The 20,395-nt window shown below is 39.2% G+C and overlaps 1 protein-coding gene across 2 annotated transcripts in view; it reads left to right on the top strand.

The window, feature by feature from the left end:
* The first annotated feature begins 3,803 nt into the window (after positions 1–3,803).
* Positions 3,804–20,395, top strand: part of cacnb2a (calcium channel, voltage-dependent, beta 2a) — a 78,231-nt gene continuing 61,639 nt past the window's right edge. The window contains exons 1-2 of one of the 2 annotated variants that reach the window (XM_083541987.1): positions 3,804–4,251; positions 8,840–8,932. In XM_083541987.1, the coding sequence (XP_083398113.1) occupies positions 4,171–4,251; positions 8,840–8,932 (174 nt within the window). In that variant the 5' untranslated portion in view covers positions 3,804–4,170. The remainder of the gene's footprint in view (positions 4,252–8,839; positions 8,933–20,395) is intronic. The other variant, XM_083541990.1, reaches the window with a different exon arrangement.

Here is a 20,395-nt window from a genome sequence, read left to right as displayed (position 1 = left end):
AAATGGATTTGGCAGAAGGAATGGAGACTGGATTTTTCCTTTCTCACCTGCCAGATTCAGCACCTTCTCTCAGGGTTTGGAAGCCTGCTCACCATGGCAGTCTTGCAGGCATACTAGGCTGACCTGCTTAAGGAGCTGGACGAGGGAGAAGAAATTAAGAACTATGACATCCTAGAGTTGCATCGTGCCACAGACCTGTCTCTTCAGGCTACCAAGGAGACTGCTAGGGATATTGGCCAGTCTATGGCAGCCCTGGTGGCTGTTGAAAGGCACTTGTGGTTGACATTCTCTGATATCAGTGACAGGGACAGAGCTTTTATCCTGGAAGCCCCTGTCATGCCGACTGGCCTGTTTGCTAGGGACTCTAGGCTGTGCTCCAAGTTGAAGCCCAAGGAAGTGACAGATTTGAGGACCATCGTCTACAATAAGAGAGCTTCGACATGGAAGTCCTGATCATTCAGAACTTTTGAAGGGCCCCTCGGGGAGGGGTGGTGTACACCTCAATACACGGTGCCCACCTCTCCTTAGTGCCCTCACGAGACCATTTGGTTAACCCTGAAACCCTTGGTGTTTTAGGGCACAACCGTTTCCAGCGAGTGCCTCTCTCAGCTTTCGCCTGGAAATGTAGCGCCTTTGGGGGCCCGCTGCCTCCCAGGAGGCCTCTAGTACAGCTTCAGGGTGCCGGTCTAGCTGCTCTAGGCATGCCAAAGGTTGGTCTCAAGAGACTGATTTCCCATAGTAGACTATCTGGTAGCCTGGAAAACTCCTGCCAAACGTGTCTCAATGGGACCTGCGCACTGTAGAAAGAGGCTACAGATTCAGTTCAGGTCTCTTTCACCTTGGTTCAACAGGGTGTTTCATGTTCTGGTGTGTCTCGAGCAGGTTCTGGTCACAGAACAAGAAGTAAACACTTCAACACAGGAGGGCATTGAGATCGTCCCTTCCCCAACAGAGAGTCCGGGATCTACAGCCAGTACTTCATAGTTCCCAAGAAAGATGTGGGGCTGCGTCCCGTTTTAGATCTGCATCACATTGAAACAAGTTGTGTCTCAATTCATGTCCAAGGACTGGTTTGTCACAATAGATCTGAGGGACGCCTACTTCCATATACCCTATATCCTTCCTAAGGTTCCTGAGGTTTGCTTTAGAGGGCGAAGTTCATCAATATCGGGTTCTTCCATTTGGCCTTGCACTTTCACCTCACACTTTCACAAAGTGTGTGGATGCTGCTCTGGCTCCTCTTAGTCTCCAGGACATTTGCATGCTAAATTATATCGACGATTGGTTGATACTAGCTATGATACTAGGGGGTTAAGACTAAACGGCAAGAAGGTGTGCTTTCTCCAATATAGAGGATCACCTATCTAGGCGTAGTGTGGGATTCCATCACAATGCAGGCACACTTGTCTCCTGCTTGGATCGAGTCGCTCCTTATGGCTGTCAAGAGAGTGAGAAAAGGCCAGTCACTCACTGTGAAACAGTTTCAAAGACTGCTAGCTCTGATGTGGTACCACTTGGCCTCCTGCACATAAGACCCCTGCAGTGGTGGCTCAGGACCAGAGGGTTTTTGCCAGAGGGGCAACCCACTCTGCCTGATCAAGGGACGCGGCAAGCATTACGGGCCTTAGATGTGGAAGAACTCCTTGCCGTCACGTTACATTAACGACAGATTCTTCTCTTACAGGCTGGGGGGTGGTCATTAGTGGCTGCTCCACCCAAGGTCTATGTAAAGGGCCCCATCTCTTGTGGCACATCAACTGCATGCAGATGCTGGCAGTGCTTCTAGCACTGAAGCATTTCCTCCCAGACCTAAGGGGCCATTATGTGCTGGTCCATACAGACAACACATCCGTGGTTTCTTTTATCAAAGTGGGGTCTGCGCTCTTGCCTCCTATACAAGCTGGCACAACAGATCCTCTTGTGGGCCCAAGGGAAGCTGCTCTCACTGATGGCAGTATACATCCCAGGGTGCCTTAACCAGGGAGCAGATGTCCTTTTGAGGCAAGGGTAATGGAAACTCCACCCAGAATTGGTGAAGCAAAAATGGAGGAAATTTTACAGAGCACAAATGGACCTGTATGCAATTAAAGAGACCTCACACTGTCCCCTCTGGTTTTCCCCTACTCACCCAGCTCCTCTCGGTCTGGGCGCCATGGTGCAAGCATGGCCTGAGGCCACACCTGTACTCTTTTCCCCCATTGCACTGCTCTAGGAAGTATAAAAGAGAGTTTGCAGGAATGTCTGTCCATCAGCAGAGAAGGCCTTGCTGGCCCTGATGGTCTGCCACTGTATTTTCCAGGCCACTCTCAAAGTCAAATCACATGGATCTGGGAACAGAAAAATAGCTCATCAATTAATCTTAGTGGAGGAAGTGCCATTTGGGGCTTGAATGTTTGCTTCCGGAAAAGTTTCACTAATTATTATTGATGATGTAACTCATTATGGAACAGGCTCTTCTTTACCTCCTGTAGAAGGCACTTAAGGCCCCTGAAAATAAATCTCAACTAAATAAAGCACTGCTAGAAAGCCTAGGAAAAAAGAGAGAAAAATGCAACAGTTTGGAGTTGTCAGTGGGACCAAAGGTTATTGAAAGGAAGAAATATGCAGGTCAGATACATTATGCAAAGATTTGAAAAGTTAATTTGATTCATCACCTAGTCCTCATACGAGCAAAGAGTGACACTTTAAGGTAATCCAAATCAAACTTATCATTTTAGCTGGCTGTACAAAAGTTTCAGAGATGTAGAGACTAGTTAAGGCTTCTCTTAGTGATAATCATCTTCAGTCATCAAGGCACTTCCATGTGGAACCCAAGGCACCCCTTATAGGGACCTTAGCTACTCATATTATGACGTTGGTACATTGGGAAGCCATAATGCCTAAGTTCACGACAATGTCTGCCTGATAAAATCTATAACCCAAAAAAGGCCAAGTTCTTGTTATCTCGCTGAGCTGTCTCAGTAATACTTGTAACTACAAATATAATATCACACTAAAGACGAATAACAGGAGAAATGCATGGATATTTTACACGAAGGAGCTTTCGGCCAGTCTTGGCAAAGACAAAACCTTTTAGCGAATCAGTGGTATACTGTGAAGAAGTGGCACTTCTGGTCTAATTAGTACCAGATTCTAAAACAGTGTCAGCTAAAAGGGCTACAGTCTTTTGAATCTTTTTTAAATGTGACATACAATCATTTGCTGTAGTATTCGATGGATTTATAATACAAGTGTATTAGCAAAATCATACTAGCAAAAGTGTATTATACTGAATATTGGCATGGCTAGGATTTGAAATAACTGCTGTATGAATTTGGAATTCAGTCATTCATTTCTTTTCGCTCACCTTCGCTAGCTGTTTTAGTGCTTAATGAATTGGATTGAATTCATTTATAGTATTACTTTATAGGTCATTTATAGTTAAAAAAAAAAAAAAAACTGTCTGAAATCTGAAGCTTGTTCACTATGGCTAGTTTTATAGACAAAAAAATATGTGAATTTATATACAAATGTGTTTATGTACAGTATGTAGAGACAATATATAAATATATTACAAATAATGCATTCGACAGAACACAATGCTGTCTAAAATTTAGATGTCTCTCAAAGCAGTCTATTTATATTATTCAATACAGTATTTCCAAAAAGTGATTATCAAAAAGTCATTAATATGTATCAGCTACTGAAAATGGTTTAGAACCGATTTATTACATGCGCATTTCACCCCCGAAGAAAAAAATCGCTAATGGGATTGTGCGTGTGTGTGTGTGTGTGTGTGTGTGTGTGTGCGGGTGTGTGCGTGCGTGTGTGTGTGTGTGTGTGTGTGTGTGTCTATTCGTGCGCGCGCGCATCGTTGAATAACGAAATAGTGCGTGTGGGATGGAAAACAGCAGTTGAATGAGTCAACATACTTAATCCTAAATGGGACTGTTTTCTAGCTATTTCAACACAGGCGTTTTTACTGACAGTCCTTTCGTCTGTCGCTTTGTCCAAAATTTCTCAACCAATCTAAATAAAAACTTTTTGTCGGTTTGCGCCAAGCTCCGGGAAGAGCGGCCGAGGGGATCATCAGCTGTTTGCGCTTGCTTCTATTCACTCTGTTATAGAGCCGAACATTTATTTTTTTCATCCTAAAGCATCACAAACCGCTTCGTCGAGAAGCAATGTCCAATGGTGGTGAACAGCATGTCCAAAACGCCTTCAAGTTCACTGGAAAAACATCTGGACACTCTCGAGAACCCCGCGCTGCAGGTGAGTGAGGTTCAGTTAGATAGATGCGTAATTTGCAATTATAAACCGATTATTTTGCTGTAAAGTGTAGACCATCGTTTTAAAGTATTTAATATATACAGTTGACTCCCCATCACACACACACACACACACACACACACACACGCGCGCGCGCGCGCGCGCACACGTGCACTCGGATCCATATTTGGACATAGTACAATTTTAGCATTTTTATCTCTGTATACAATATATTTAAAACAAACTGACCCATGGTTAAGTTGTGCCCTGATAACTGATTTCATGACAATTTGAAGCGATAAAAGGTCTACAGATTTGGTAACTAAATCAACAGTTTATTTCCTAAATAAAAGGGATGGTCTGGGAAACTCAGCAGCACAGAAAGGTCAGAACACCACAATGAAAAAGGATGATCATACATTTATCTCCTTGGTGAAGGACAAAAAACCTTTATAACATCTAGAGCACTCAACAATGCCTTAATAGGTTGCTAGAAAAGACCTGAAAAGCTCAGATCTGAAACACGATTAATGGACAGGTGATGAGAACAGAAGAAAAGAAGAGAAGAATATGGCAAAGGAAAGGCTTACGATCCAAAGCATACCACAATATTTTTTAAACATGGCAAATGCTAATAGAAGTAGCAGGATTATTTATTAAGTATATACTGTTTGGTCAGATTCAGAAATACTGTTAAATAATGGTCAGTGTTTTACAGATGGATACAGATAGATAATGACCTAAAACATACTATGAATGCAAAGAAATAGGATGCTTTTAAATCGCCAAGCCAGTCATCTGACCTCATCTATTTGAGCATGCTTTTCATTTACTGAGGACAGTATTGAATATAGAAGGACCTACAGACTAGATGCAACTGGAGGCAGCTGCAAATGTATGGCAATGCACCTAAGGGGGAAATCCTAGTATCTGGTAATGACCATGGCTAACTGGCTTTGGACACTGCTTGTTTACAAAGTATTTGCATTCAAATATGAAAAATATTCAGATGTTTATAATAATAGTTTGTCCAATTAGTTTCCAACCTGAGTAAATGGTTATAATTTGTAAATGTGTAAAACAATAGTTTTTTAATTGAAGCTGAAGGTCTACACATTAATCATACCTGCTTATTTTTACATATTGAGCTGACTGACACACACACACACACACACACACACACACACACACACACACACACACACACACACACACACACACACACACACACAGAGAGACAATGTTCTGTATAATTTTTTTATAGCTCAGTCAGTCTGAAACATTTTGCAGTCAGAAACTCCTAAGGAAAAGGTCAATAAATTGTAAATTTCAAATTTCAGAACAATGTCTCACTTGTTATCACCCATCTAAAAAATATATTATCACATATTATTTTATGTCACATATTATCCCATGATGTCAAATTTTTTTTTTTAATTAGTGGTGCTTGAGCAACATCACTATTAACAATTTTGCAAATTCTCGTCCCGCAGTTTTTGCCCCAACACCACGGATGATACCTCAAATCGTGTGGCCTGTTCGGGGGGAGGTGTGCTATTACTTTTTATTTAAGGATTTGCCCCAGCTGTTTTTGATCACATGAACCAAAAGGGCAAAAATGTTCCCATAGAAAATTAATGGGGCAGAAAACACGTGTGTTATATCTCGGCCCTTGACCGTCCGACATGCACATATGGCATATCTACTCCTACGGGGGACGGAGTGGGTCGCAAACATATGCCCCTCGAACCCCAGACCTGCTTGGAATTATGGCAATTTCGTGACATTTTGGCCCCTGTAGAAAATTAATATGGAATCCGACCTACCACAGTTTAGCCGGGATTTGCATTTTTCATTGCATAATGTATGACATATTTACTTGTCCGGGGTGGGCAGCAGATTGCGTCCATACACCCCGCATTCATTGAAAACACCCGGAAAAATAGGTAGGGAACAATAAATCTCCCCCATAGAAATAAATGGGGAAACAGCGAGGATTCACTTACATTGTCACACATAGAGTGAATGAGCTGCGTCAAAGCCCACAGACCCCAGGCATGCCATACATCAAACCAAACATTGTGGTAGGGAAATTTGCACAATGGGGGATGCTCTAAACCCCCACTCTATAGGGGAAGGGGGGTAGGGGCAACAAAGTAAGAAGGGTTAAAAACATTGTAAAAGGGGACATGTGACATATCAACGGACTCATTAGCCTCCATTAGCCCAAATAGGCGGCAAAAAAAAATATATGCTCGGAAATAGTGGTGTAATCAAAACACTCTGCACAGTGGGAGGAGTTGAACCGCACCTAAAAAACTACAGTGTCACACCCGGTGTTGAGTTTGGCACTGGCAAGCACCACACATTTTCTTCAGGAAATGTCACTTTCTAATTTCAACTCAGTATTTGTATAATTACTTACAAATGTTGCGTGTATGTGTATGTTTTTCTCCAAATTAAGTGATTCCAGTGTAAAAATATTTATCAGTGTTATCACCCGTAATGAGCATTGTATTTCAATACAGTCTGTATTTAAATGGACATATTTGGCACATGCATCTAACATCTCAATTGTTTAGTAGACTCATTGGAGCTAATTATGCCCTGACATCATTTACAGGTTGAGGTACATTATGTTACAATATAGATATGGAATATTTTGTATTATATTGACATAAGTTTTCTTAGGTTTTATTATTTTATTTATTGCTTTACATTGGTCATTATTAGACTGGAAGCTTGTATTTAAGAATCACAGTTCCCCTTCAGGAACTCGAGCTGCATCAACAACGCTTTGGGAACGCTTCCATGTGTCCATGCTCTAAATCACTTGTGTAATCAGAGACTATTTTACAATCCAGAGTTCCCTCCATGAGGAGGTCATATGCCACGAAGTGGTGCTTGTTTACTATGTGGTTGGATCCAGTTAACTGCCTGGTTCGTTTAGTGTGGGAATTTCTTCAGGAACACTTCAACATAGGGTTGTCTCTTTCCACCCTGAGAGGTTATATGTCTGCTATTGCAGCTTTTTGTGCTCCGCTCACTAAACAGTCACTGGGCAGGGACCTGTTAGTAACACGTTTCCTCCGTGGTACCCAGAGGCTGAGGCCTCAAGCGCAACCTAGAGTGCCTGTGTGGGACCTGGCCGTTGTTCTGGAGGCCCTGCGTAAACCTCCCTTCGAGCCCTTGCCCAAGGTGCCCTTGACACTTCTTACAGTTAAGATTTTTTTTATTCCACCATTCCACATTTTACTCCTCCATAAAGAGGGTCGGGGACCTTCAGGCCCTCTCAGTGGCCCTGTCTTTCCTGGAGATTACCCCAGGCGTGGCCAGTGCCTTTCTCTACCCCAAACTCTCAGTTTTCTCACAACCCGTTGTGCTTCAGGCATTCTACCCTTACTTCCTTTCAGGCACCTGACCAGAAAAAGCTTACACACAGGTCCACCAAACAGAGCTGTGGAGAAAGTTGGAGCAGCTGTTCGTCTGCTACGGTCCCTATATATATAGGTGGATTGTGGATGCTATCTTATCCTCTTATGAGTCCACTGTCTTCTCGTACCTTTCAGGTCAGAACTCACTCCATTCAAAGTGTGGCAGCCTCCAAGTCCTTGTCCCCTGGAGCATCTTTCCAAGACATCTGCAACCCTGCAGGCTGGTCTACCCCACTGACCTTTGTCAGGTTCTACAGCCACTTCTGGCACCTCTGTCCTCTCAACCTAGCTGCTCCCATCCAGACTAGGCAGGGACTGGTCAGTCTCTGGTTCACCGAGGGAATGAGACGCTGCCTCTCGAGGCCACACTACCTGCATCCCTGCAGCACTTCCTTCTCTTGCAGAAGCTAGCGCCATCTTTACTACATGTAGAGATGATTCCCTGGACATACAGCACATACCACACAAATGTGATCTACAGACCCCACTTTAAAAACTATAAACATAGTGGAGTGTTTTCCAGTTCTGATTATGCAATCCTTCTGCTCTGTACATATCATAGTGCTATTTTACCTTGTAATCCCCACTCGGCTCATCTGCTTGCGTGGAAGTACACCAATATTACCAATGCATAAAAACAATAATTCTGAAAACTTTTGCACTGAACATAGTTAGTAATAATATGTGATAGATGTGTTTTAAAAATAGCAGCATGAGCCGTTGTAATTCAGTAAAGTGCTAACAGCTATGACAACAAATGTGACACTACAAACAATTATTGTAGTTACAAATTAAACAAAGAAAAAATGTGGGGATAATGGCCATTAATCTTTGGCTTTGGATCTTTCTGTCTGCATATTTTTCTATCTGTTTGTCTCTCTTTCTCTCCCTTTCTCTTGCTCTATTCCTACTCTGAATTCTGTTTGTCTTAGTTTTAACTGGGGTTGACAGTACTAAAATAAAACATGCCCACCCTATTTGGCAAAACTTTACATGGCTTTGGGGAATAGGCTATTTAAAAAGGTCATTTTAGATCAGGAACGTTTCACGGTTGCCATTGGAGACATGTAAACCGAATCGCACTAATTTGGTTTACGATTATAGTTTCGTCTCAAAATAAAAATGGTTCATTCACGATTTTCCTACATTTTTTACAGTGTCACAGGAGAAAACTGGGCAGAAAAGGAAGGTTCAAAGGTTCTGATGGAAGTACTAGCTCAGACACGACCTACAACAGCATTGTGCGCCAGGTAAGAAGACTACTATTACTTGCAGTTTAGATTGTATGTGTAACTCACAGAGCAGATGTAAATGTGACTTTAAAATCACAATGATAGAATTGTTTCAAGCGCTTGATGTGGTGGACTGCAACAATGTACTTCTAATCAAAAAGTACAGTTGAAGAGCTTTATTATACTTGAACTACTTACATAATCACTTACCATCTGGCTTTCCCTCTGTACTGTGTAAGACTGTGTTGGTGGCCACTGATAAGCATAGATGTCAATGTGGGCGATTATTTTTTTCCAGACTCCTACCTGCAGTTACACAAGCTGAATAGAAGCTCCAGGTAATGCTTAGGTTGTATAGTGCAGGTTAATAGAGACACACATAAGCACACTAGCATGCTTGGCACTGGTTAGCTGAACTGTCAGAGAAAGTGATCAATGTTTTCCTGTAAGACCGTGTGAAGTACTGTGTGTAGAGTGTGAATGTTTGTATGCTTGAGTGTGTGTATGTCATAAAGCAGAGGTGCTCCTGCAGGAACACAGTGTTTATGATCTGGGAGGCGTCTGGTCTTTGTTGCTCTGACCCGCTGCTCTGCTCTTCTCTTCTCTTCTCCTCAACACAACCCTCTGCAGGCGTGCTTCTGCCTTTTAAGGAACACTGACACACACACACACATTATCCACAAACAAAGATGAATATATTCAGGTTTCTAATGATTTGTTTTATTTACCCATAGAGTAAGTTTGTGTTTGAATATTGTTAGGTTTATAGGGTGTATATCATAACTGTGATTTCATGAAATTTGATCTTTGCTGAATTGACAGTATGACGTTTTATGGCAATATACACTGTATAAAATCTCCAGTTTTGTAGAGTTACAGACATAGATTAAGAGAAAGACCATGAGAAAAAGATAAAAACGACAAGGCGATGAGGAAATTGTCATGTTTGTCTAACCGGCGGAAGAAATAAGCATTCCATTACTATGTTTCCTGAAATAACCCCGCTTCCCGTAACTATTCGGATGTCATGAGAGAAAAAGGTTTTTACATTGTTCTTCTGTCATCATAAGCCAGCCAGTGACCTTGTTGTACCCTTTCCTTACCACTTCCCCTACCACTGAGAGCTTGGTTATAGTTCAAGTGCACCATGGACCCAAGGGCTTAAAAAAAATTTTTAAAGACGTATTTCCTTTGTAACTTTTTTCTGACTCAGTTGGCGGTGTCAGCAATCAGGTATTTACTTTTACCCAGCAGGCAATGAGTCAGACTCCCATCATGCCTGTGGGCATGTATGCAACCAATCAATGACTGGAAGGGTCATGGGGTGATAAGCGGGAGATGGTGTGCCATCATACCTCTATACTCAGTTTAGAAGGTCAGTTCATTTGAGAAAAGGAGACAATATAGCTGGCTCTTTTTCATTTGCATTGCACTAGCAAGAAAAGCTAATTTCTACTGATCATTATCAATTCTATATATATTCATTAGCCAACCATCTTTATAACATGAGCATTATTCCTAATTGCAATATGCAGTTCACCTATCAAATAATATGTACCGTATATAACAGTAATTTGTATATGTTTTTTTTTATATAATAATTATAGCAGTTATTTATTTAAAATCTATTAATCTTTTTTATTCTTTCAGTCTCATTGATAATGATAGCCGGTCCATTAATGTTGGCACGTTGTGGTGTATTAAAGAGTCACAGATCAAAGCATTGCATTGTATGAGCAAAACTAATGTTTGTATTGGACATGAATGATATGATAGCATGCAGAGGCAACGGTATAAATCTGTGTGCATGGGCCTAGCTAATAAACTACCAAATGAGCTCTTGTTGAAGGGGTAGAACTGGATAGCTTATAGTCATGATTTCTTTCTTTTCCATCACTTTGAAATGCAATACGTTTCTTAATATCTTAAATCATTTAATGTTTTTATATGTTCCTAGCAGCTGTCAAAATAGTCAGTGCATTATAAATTGGAATAATGCAACCCATGTTATGAAAGATTCCTTCACAAGTTGCTGGTAAGCACATATTAAGCTCCAAAACGCAGCTGTGTGACTTGTGTTCAATCTGCCCAAGTTCTCCCACAACACCCCACTGCTGCGCTTCCTCCACTGGCTTCCAGTAGCTGCACGTATCAGATTCAAAACACTGATGCTTGCCAAAAATGGACCAGCGCCATCTTATCTCAGAGACCTCATCACACCTCACACTGCACCACGCGGTCTGAGATCCTCCAGCACTGTTTGACTGGTACCACCATTTCTCAGGGTAAGAGGTAAGTATACTTCAAGGCTCTTCTCTGTTCTGGCACTGAGGTGGTGGAATGAACTTCCCCTAGATGTATCGCTTGAAGAATCTTCAAGCGACGGTTGAAGATCTTCCTCTTTCTGAAACACTTAAACTAACACTTTCCAAGTTTGCGTTGTTAAAAAAAAAACAGAGTTGTAGGCCGATTTGTCATAAGTTTGTAATCTAGAGTACCAGTATAGATTTATTCATTGCTAGAGACTCAAAGCACTTCTGTTTGTCGCTCTGGACAAGGGCGTCTGCTAAATGCTGCAAATTTAAATGTAAATGCTAACAGGATGACATCTGTCCACTTATCAGATTATCATGCAACAAATTAAAGGAAAACCCATCTTAAAATGCCTTAGTAAGGTATAGAACCATCACAAGCTACAAGAGCAAATTCAGCACACCATGGATCAGATTCTAAGTGTCTGGAATGGTAAAGGAGGCACTAACAACATTCAGCATTGCTCTGGACATTCCCTCTGACTGCTTTCCTAAAGAACTGTAATGTTGACTTGATAGTCAAAAGAAAATAAAAAATAAGCTCTCCAGAAACTGTTCATCATGTGAACACAGCTACAAAAATGCATTAGGAAGAAACATTAGCGAACCCTTTGGAATTATTGGGAATACTGCATCAAATTCTCATATAGTGTTGTCATAATGATATAACACAATCTGTTCTTGTCATAAACTACTCACATATAAGCAATTAGTATATAGTTATTTAATGACAACAAACTTTGGTAATGAACTATTTATAAAGAAGTACATTGTAGTAAATTAACAGCACTGCTGATTTCTTAAAACTAATTGTTTATAACATCAGCTTTTCCAGCTATAAATCAAACAATAGGTTGCAATAATTGCACTTATATGTTGTCTTAACCGTAATTCTTTCACTGGCACTTGTATAGCAAACACTGAAAAAAAAAAAAACACCCTTTTGTTAATTATAATATAATTGTGGTAAAAGTTTTTCTAAGGAAACATTCTGTATTTATAATCACTTTTCACTTTCTCAGTTACATTAGTTGTAACATAGACGATGCCTTGCAGTCATCCCACAACATTCCATGTACCTATAAATTGCTAAATGTATGATCTGTCATTAATTAATACTTCAAAATTTGTACAAATTGGTGCATTGCTATAGTGTGAGAGAAACCACAATTTCTGTGGCATGTGCTGTTTTTATAAATTAATCAATGCTTGTTTTTTTTGGCAGGGACACTATCAAACCACTTTATCAAACCAATTTGAAGACACATTATAAAGACTGTGGCCAGAAGGCTGTTGGCATTAACTTTAGGATGCGTCAGTGAACACCACTGGTGAAAGAAGCCATGAAGTTAAAGGAGGGCTTCTGTGTAATATTCACAGGGGGCTCTTCTGATTCATCTGCGACATAAAGGAGAGCCATAACTGCTGCAGAAAATATTGGAGAAAAATAAAAGGATTAGTTAGTGGAGGAGTTAGTAAAGATCATAGAAAAGATTTTGAGGTAGACCCTAATATGTTTCAACAATTCAGCAGCTCATAAGTGGAAGACAAACCATTCACAATTTTAGGTGTTTTGGGGTCCATGGTTGAGGTTGCGATAGCGGATAAAAGCCACTGAATGCGGGTATTTAGCCAGAGTTATTGACAGCAATGGAGAAGGCTTAGGTTGTGTGGCAATGTACATCTTTAATGTTAGTTGGAGTTAGAAAATCTGCTTCAATTATTGAAATCAGTACCAGCAAACAGTCTGTTGCCATTTCTATCATTTGTTATGTTGATTTGAATAAGACACATCATTTGTCTTGACAGTTATTGCAGAAGGTATTGCAAGAGTGCAGGGTATTTGAGTCCTTACTTTGTGCAGTCTGCTATCTGTATGGATGTAAATAGTGTTGTTTCCCCATTCATGGTTTTAAGTTTAACATTTGTGTTATCCAGGCTTGTGTCTTGTGTCATGTCTCTTATCACTTTCATGTGTATCACTTTAATGGACATGATACCAAGATATGGTGACGTTTGAGATGTCCAGTATGGAGCAGGGGAATAGACGTAGCATCTCTGGTATTTACATGTTAGTTCTTTTATTATCACCTGTAGTGGATCTCCATGCATGGATATGCAATCTAACAATTCAGCGATGAGTGTGAAGGTGCTGGAATAAAAGTCTGTACCTCCATGTCTGTGGCCAGATTTTTTTCTTGTAACAGCTAAGTGGTCTCTTCAAGTGAAGGAAGTGACCTTGCCACTGGTGAAGGAGGTTTCTTGGAATCTTTTCCAGGTGTAATGGATTAAGACGTGGTGTAAGATTGAGTAATAAGGATCCATGACAAATTGATTAGCCACTATTAAGTGGTATCGCAAGAGTTTAGTTTGTGGATAAAACTCTCTTCCACTGTGTCATTTGGTCTTCCTATCTTTAGGTAAGGTAAGCTTTGGGTAGTGACCAAAAGAATATGGTACAAGCAGTTGAAATAGGTTTTCTGAGCTAGATTTAATTATAGGATGAGGGGCTCAGCAATCAGAAATAACCTTAAGTAAAATTGTTCATTGGTGTGGAGCCAGCTTAGGTGGATTTGTTACCATGCCATAATCCTAGATTAAAAAAAGCAACAGTAACTCAAAGTAAAATATTTTCTGTATGTGTTATCATTCTTTCACATAATTTTGAAGAAATTGTGGCCTACTCTTCATTTCAAATTTGCTTCATTTCGTTGAAGTTTAATGGCATTTGTTTATGGACAGCTTTCTTAGGATCCTGCCTCAGCATCTTAGTGGGTTTAAGGGCTGGACTTGGATTTGCCTACTCCATAAGTACATATTTATTTTTTACTTCTTTAGCCATTCCAATGTAAATTTGCTGGTTTGGTTGGGATTATTGTCTCTGTGCCTGTGTTTACAAAACAAGCCCAAAACATCACTCCTTTACCACCATTCTTGACAGTTGGCATGACCTGGGAAGATTGGCAAATGTTTAGATTTTTTTAATTTGACAGCAAAATTGTTTGGAGATAACCCTTCCTAGATGAATGAGCAGAAATTGCTTCTCTGAGAAAATGGTGATGTATTTTCTCTTTTTGAACACACCTGAATGCAGTAGAAAAAGTAATGTATTTTATTTATTTTTGTCATCTATAACTGGCTTGTTATTTGTCTGACTGAAAAAAGAGGGCAAAATCTTAGTGCTAATATGTTCTTACATTAAAAAAAGAAAATTAAGAGGCTTGAATATGATTAGAATTAACACAGTCATCTTAATAATTATTTTCTAAATTGGCTTTAAGACTGCCCCCTGGTCTGCATTTTTTATTTTAGTGGAACGTTTTATATAAACTTCCATATGGCTCTGCTTTGCTGTGTTCATATCACATCTCACCCACAAGGAGGGTCTTAAATAAGATACTGCCAACCACACACATGCACTCTCTCTTTATTTTCAGTCCTACTAAGGAGAGAATTCCTAAGAGCGTATCTTAACATTACATCTGATCTGAAATAAAAGCAGAGTAAATATGTGTCCCTGAGCATATGAAAACTAATTGTATCAACACTTTTTTTTTTTTTATGTAAACCTCTTAAATATTATCCTTTTTTCTGTAACAAAATTTGGATCTAAAGCTGTTTAAATGTCAGTTAGGAATTTTTGTCCAAATTTAATTGCAATAGAGTGATTTCTCTTTAATTTTTTGTACTCGAGGCCAGCTCCTTTTACCTTATTTTACTTTCAAAAATATTTTATTAGGAAATAATGTTGCACAGCAAAAACCTGAACCTGTGCAAGGCTGTGATTATTCTAAAATTTAATCCCAAAGGTCTAAACCCATTTGCTATTGTGTTTTGAATTATTTGTTCTTTTTGTTTCTGATGTATTTAGTGTAATGTAATACTGCACTCTGGTGGTTGTAATATACTTCTACACATCTAATGATCAATTACCTTTGATTTGGCACTAAGCCATTTACACTTTTCTGTAATACTCTAAAATGTTGTAAAATGATCTTCTAAAGCTCTCACTGTGCTATTAGCAGAGTAAAAAATGACATTATTGAAACCATTTAGAATTAAGCTTCAATTGCTAAATAGCTTAAAATGTATTTTTAAATTTTGAAGTTTGTAATGCAACTGTCTGTTTTTTTAATAAGGTCCTGAAACAAAAAATAAAGGATAGAAAAAAAACGTGTATTAAAAAAAATATAGAAAGACAGAAAAGAGTGAGCGAGTGAGTGGAAACAAGCACACTGTGGCAATATGAAAGCACATAGTATAAAGATGCAAAATGTAAGAAAAGAGATATTTACAAGAATTCCTGATTAAGGAAAGTAAGACATTGTGCATACTATTGTAATCCAAAGACACATTCTCAGATTTCTCAAATTTTTTCAATATTTTACTAGTGGATATTACAAAAGGAAACTTTGTCACTCACTAACACATTTCCAATAGGTTGGTGTGGGCGCCTTATAGATAATCAAAATATTTTCACTGAGCACTGTGTATATAATGTATTTTTTTCAATACTGAACTTTGCAATGCTGATATTCCATTATCCTGCAGTCAGTGTTTTGTGAGCACTCTAAACAATATTAAAGGTTTCAGGTAAGATTTCTGTTTCTGTACTGTTTTTTTTAATTATTAATTATTATAAATTATAGTAAAATATAACTACCTTGTTCAATATAAGCACTTGCCTGAGAAGTCAGTTGTAATTATCACGTCAAATTTGTCTTCCATCAATATAGCTTCCATCCCCACGTTTGTTCATTCATTCAATCATTAGCAACTGCATTATTCTATTGCGTGTCACAGTGATCCAGCCCATACACTGTGAGCACAAAGCAAAAAAATCTAATGCCCCCAAAGGTCATCAAATATCAAGTGAACTTCAGAACATTAGCAAGATTCAGTTGATGAAGGTGGTCTGGTCTGATGAATCACTTTTTTTTTTTTTTTTTTACATAATTTCTATGGCCAAGTGTGTGTGCGTCACTTACCTGCAGAAGACATGGCACCAGGATGTTCAATGGGAAGAATGTAAGCTGACAGATGCAGTGTGATGCTCTGGGCAATGTTATGCTGGGAAATCTTTGGTCCTGATATTCATGTGGATTTTACTTTGGCATGTACAACCTTCATAAACATTGTTGCACCAAGTACACACCCTCACAGTAACCAGATTCCCTAATAGAAGGTGGTTCTTACAGAAGGAAAATGCATCCTGACACACTGCAAAAACTGTTAACAAAGAACATAATGATGTCATGACCAATCATAAAATTGTAGGATCAGACAAGACAGCCTAATTTTCATTATATGCAACTCCCATGACCATGTAGTTATTCACCAGCTGTTCTTACTTGGACCACTTGCCACTGCTGTTTTGAAGTTAGATATATCTCCATCAGACTGAAATTATCTTTACAATGATGTCACAAAATTATAAACCAAGGTCAAATCATAATGTGTGTACACAATCTAATTTACTTTTTTTTTTTTTTATTATTAATATATTCAATTAGTCGCAGTGTTTTTGCTTCACAGAAAAGGTCTAAAAGACAAGCCTTCTAAACAAGGCAACATGCAATGGACTTAAAATGCATGTAAAAATGCATTTAAGTAAACTTGTTTTTATCTATCTATTAAATTGATTAAGCTTTTATGTGTTAGATTTTTATATTTGTATTAGCGAGATACACTTAAGAGATTTCTCCATAAGGCTGGTTGTGTCGTATATTTAATTGAGAGAGACAAAAAGCTTGTTGGCAGCACGTCAGCATTCCTGTTAAGCCTTCAGGAGTACTAAAAGGGTATGAAGACTTTTTCCTGACATCCCAGAGGGAAATAAATGCATTTAATGAGCTTACAGGGAGATGTACACTGCTATGGAAAGAGTGAGGCAAAGGTCCACATAGAAGCGTTTAAACCAGCAGGCTGGAAAGCATGATGCAAAACTAAAGCCGTTATCTCTCTCAAAATGTGTGTGTGTGTGTGTGTGTGTGTGTGTGTGTGTGTGTGTGTGTGTGTGTGTGTGTGTGTGTGTGTGTGTGTGTGTTTGATATATTGATAGCCATTTTATTTTCCTTTTCTTCCCTTCCTTTCTCCAAAAATGTTTAAAGCTCAATGGAAATAGAAAAGAAATCCAAACCAAATCAATATTTAATATGACCACGACCAAAACAGCATCAATTCTTCTAGGTACACAGATTTAAAATAACTCAGAAGGCAGGTTCTTCCAAACATTTTGGAGAGATCATGGCTTTGTGGGGTCCAAACCATCATTTGAAGAACTTCTTGTTCTTGTTCTGAAGTTTTTTTTCTTTTTGTTTCTCAACATTGAGGACACCATTAATCCTGACCAAATCTCCAAATTTTTCTGCAGTTAATATGTTTTCATGCTTAGTTGTGTCGCTTAGCTTTGTTTATACTATAGCGATATGGCTTTTTGGCTGCAATTTAAAAAGACCACTTCTGGCCAGACTTCTTCAGACAGTTGATGGGTGTACATGGGTCCCACTGGTTTTTGCTAGCTCTTTGCTGATGGCAGGGCTGGACAACTTCCAATGTTGAATAGAAGTAAGAATGATGTGTCATTCATTTGGTGCATTCCTTGCCCGACCACTTTGTTGCCGGCCTATGGTGCTTCCTATTATTCCTATGGATGCTTTACGCAAATGTATGTTTATTATAAGTGAAACCAAACTCAACATAGAGCATGAAGACGAAATATTCTTGTAAATGTTTTCAAGGAAAAGATTACATAAATCATAAGGACATAAAACAAAGGTCCCCTGGTGGTCTAGTGGTTAAGATGCAGCGCTCCCACCGCTGCGACCCGGGTTCGATTCCCGGTCAGGGAACCATCCCCAGCCACTCTTAGTGCCGGTCCCAAGTTCGGATAAATTGGAGAGGGTTGCGTTAGGAAGGGCATCCAGCGTAAAACATGTGCCAAATCAAAACGTGCGGAGGATCCGCTGTGGCGACCCCTAATGGGAGCAGCCGAAAAGAAAGTATAGTAGTATAAGGACATAAAACAGAACCTTTGCTATGTTTTTACACGGACGGTTTTAATGGCCGGATGAACGCATTCTGGCAGATTTTGGTGCTTGATTTGAGACTTGGTGCATCAGTAAAACAAATGCTTGGTGATTAAAATAAAATCTATTGGTGTGTGTGTGAGGGGTGTGTGTGTGTGTCTGATAAAACCTAATGAAGTTTCTCAAACTCATACATCGATGACACATAGATCACACAACGACACAGACATAAGACAAGACAAACCTTGACAACCAGTACTTAAGTAGGGGGCGCTAAATAATGACAACACAAAACAGGTGTGAGTGCTCAGTGACACATGACTGGTCATGTGACGTGCAGGGGCTGAAGGGTAATGTATTCACTCTGCCAGTTTGATGAAAAAAAAGAGGGAAAAAAGAGACAATATAAATAAGCACTTAAAATGTAGTGTAAAGTCAGATGTAAGGTCAATTATTCTACAAACACAAGCACAATTTTAGTCATCTGAAGTAACTGCTTTTTTTTTGTCAGGAATGAAGTGGATCCCGAGATTCTCAAAATCAATGTATATGAGGTGGGAATATGATCTGGATAAAACACCAGACTATTTGTCAAATTTACATTAATGTTGAGTTAAAGCGACACAATTTTTTTTCTGATCCTGATTATACTGATCTGACAGATTGGGGAGTGGGGGATACTATTGGGGAGTGGGGGATACTATTGAAATAAAACTTGTATATATCTTTAAGTAGTCAATGTGCATCTTGTATAACAGTATAGATTTACTGTCCTCTGAAAATAACTCAACAACAGCCATTATTGTCTAAAATAACTGATTACACCCTAAGTGATAACAGCTGTACATTGTTTAACCATGCAAAGCCAAAGGTCCTATTCATCATGTTCATGATTTTGTCTGTTTGACAGGACCATCCAAATTTGTGTATCTTGTAGTAAAGCAGTTAAAATTTGGTGCTTTGCATACAATTCTCTTATACTGACCACTGAATGTTCAACATGGCAACTAATGGCAAAGAACTCTAAAAAAAATTGTTGCTCTCCACAAAGATGGCGTAGGCTTTAAGAAGATTTGTTACACCCTGAAACTGAGTTACAGTACAGTGGCCAGCATCATACAGAGGTTTTCCAAGAATAGGCCTTGCAAGGGTCGATCAAAAAGTTGATTCCTCGTGCTGTGGGTCAGGTTCAGATAACCTGGTTATAATCCACCAGCGCAAAATGCAAATACTTGAAATGTTCTCCCCGGTCTTAAGATTTTCCTCTGTCTGAAATGAGACAGGGGAAAATTCGCTGGGAACTTTCTGATGTTGAAAATAGTCTTCTTCTTCTGTGGGCATTAAAGGGGCAGATTTCTTATCTGTATTCTCTGTTATCAGGAACCTCTTCTCCTTTGGATCCTTTAAAAAAGGTTTGGGAAAGGAATATGGGCCAGTCATTTACTGATGACGAATAGCTCTCTATACGTGAGGAGGTTTTTCATAAATCAATCTCAAGCTCTGTGCATGAGCAAAACCCTGGTACGCCTCCACAAAATGTACCCAAATGTATCTCAGATGTGTTTTAAATGCAAATCTGAAATAGGAACGTTGGTGCATTTATTTTGGGACTGTAAGAACATCAAACCTTTTTGGCATGAGGTGACATGATCTGGTTCAGAAGATGCTGGATAGAAATTTTACTTTGTCTCCAACTATTTATTAACTAAACTGCAAAACATCATTGGATTTCTCTACTGACTTACAGTCTTTATTAAATATCATTACTTATTTGGCAAAGAAATGCACTTATTCTATGGTCATCGCCACAGGTACCAACTTTAAAGATGCGTTTAGCACTAATGGCTAATCTTCTCCCTTTGGACAAACTTATGTATGACTTGCAAAATAAATCCGATGTATTCTGGCGGATATGTGCCCCTTTGTGGTATTTACATACTCTACAGGCAAGACCCTAGCCCTGATTTATGTTTTTCTTTTTTGTGTTTTGTTTTGTTTACTCATTTGTAATTGTTTCCCTCTTGTTTTGAGTTGCCCTTTGCCTTTCCATGGTCACTTTCTCATATTAGCATTATATTGTTGTTATTAATATGCTTGAGTGTATGCTGTGTGTGTGTTGACTGATCGGCTCTGTTGTTGTT

Source organism: Silurus aristotelis (genome assembly GCF_946808225.1).
Source record: "Silurus aristotelis genome assembly, chromosome: 5".
Lineage (NCBI taxonomy): Eukaryota > Metazoa > Chordata > Actinopteri > Siluriformes > Siluridae > Silurus > Silurus aristotelis.
The sequence above is the reverse complement of the archived record's forward strand: the minus strand, read 5'-3'. Positions and strand labels throughout refer to the sequence as shown.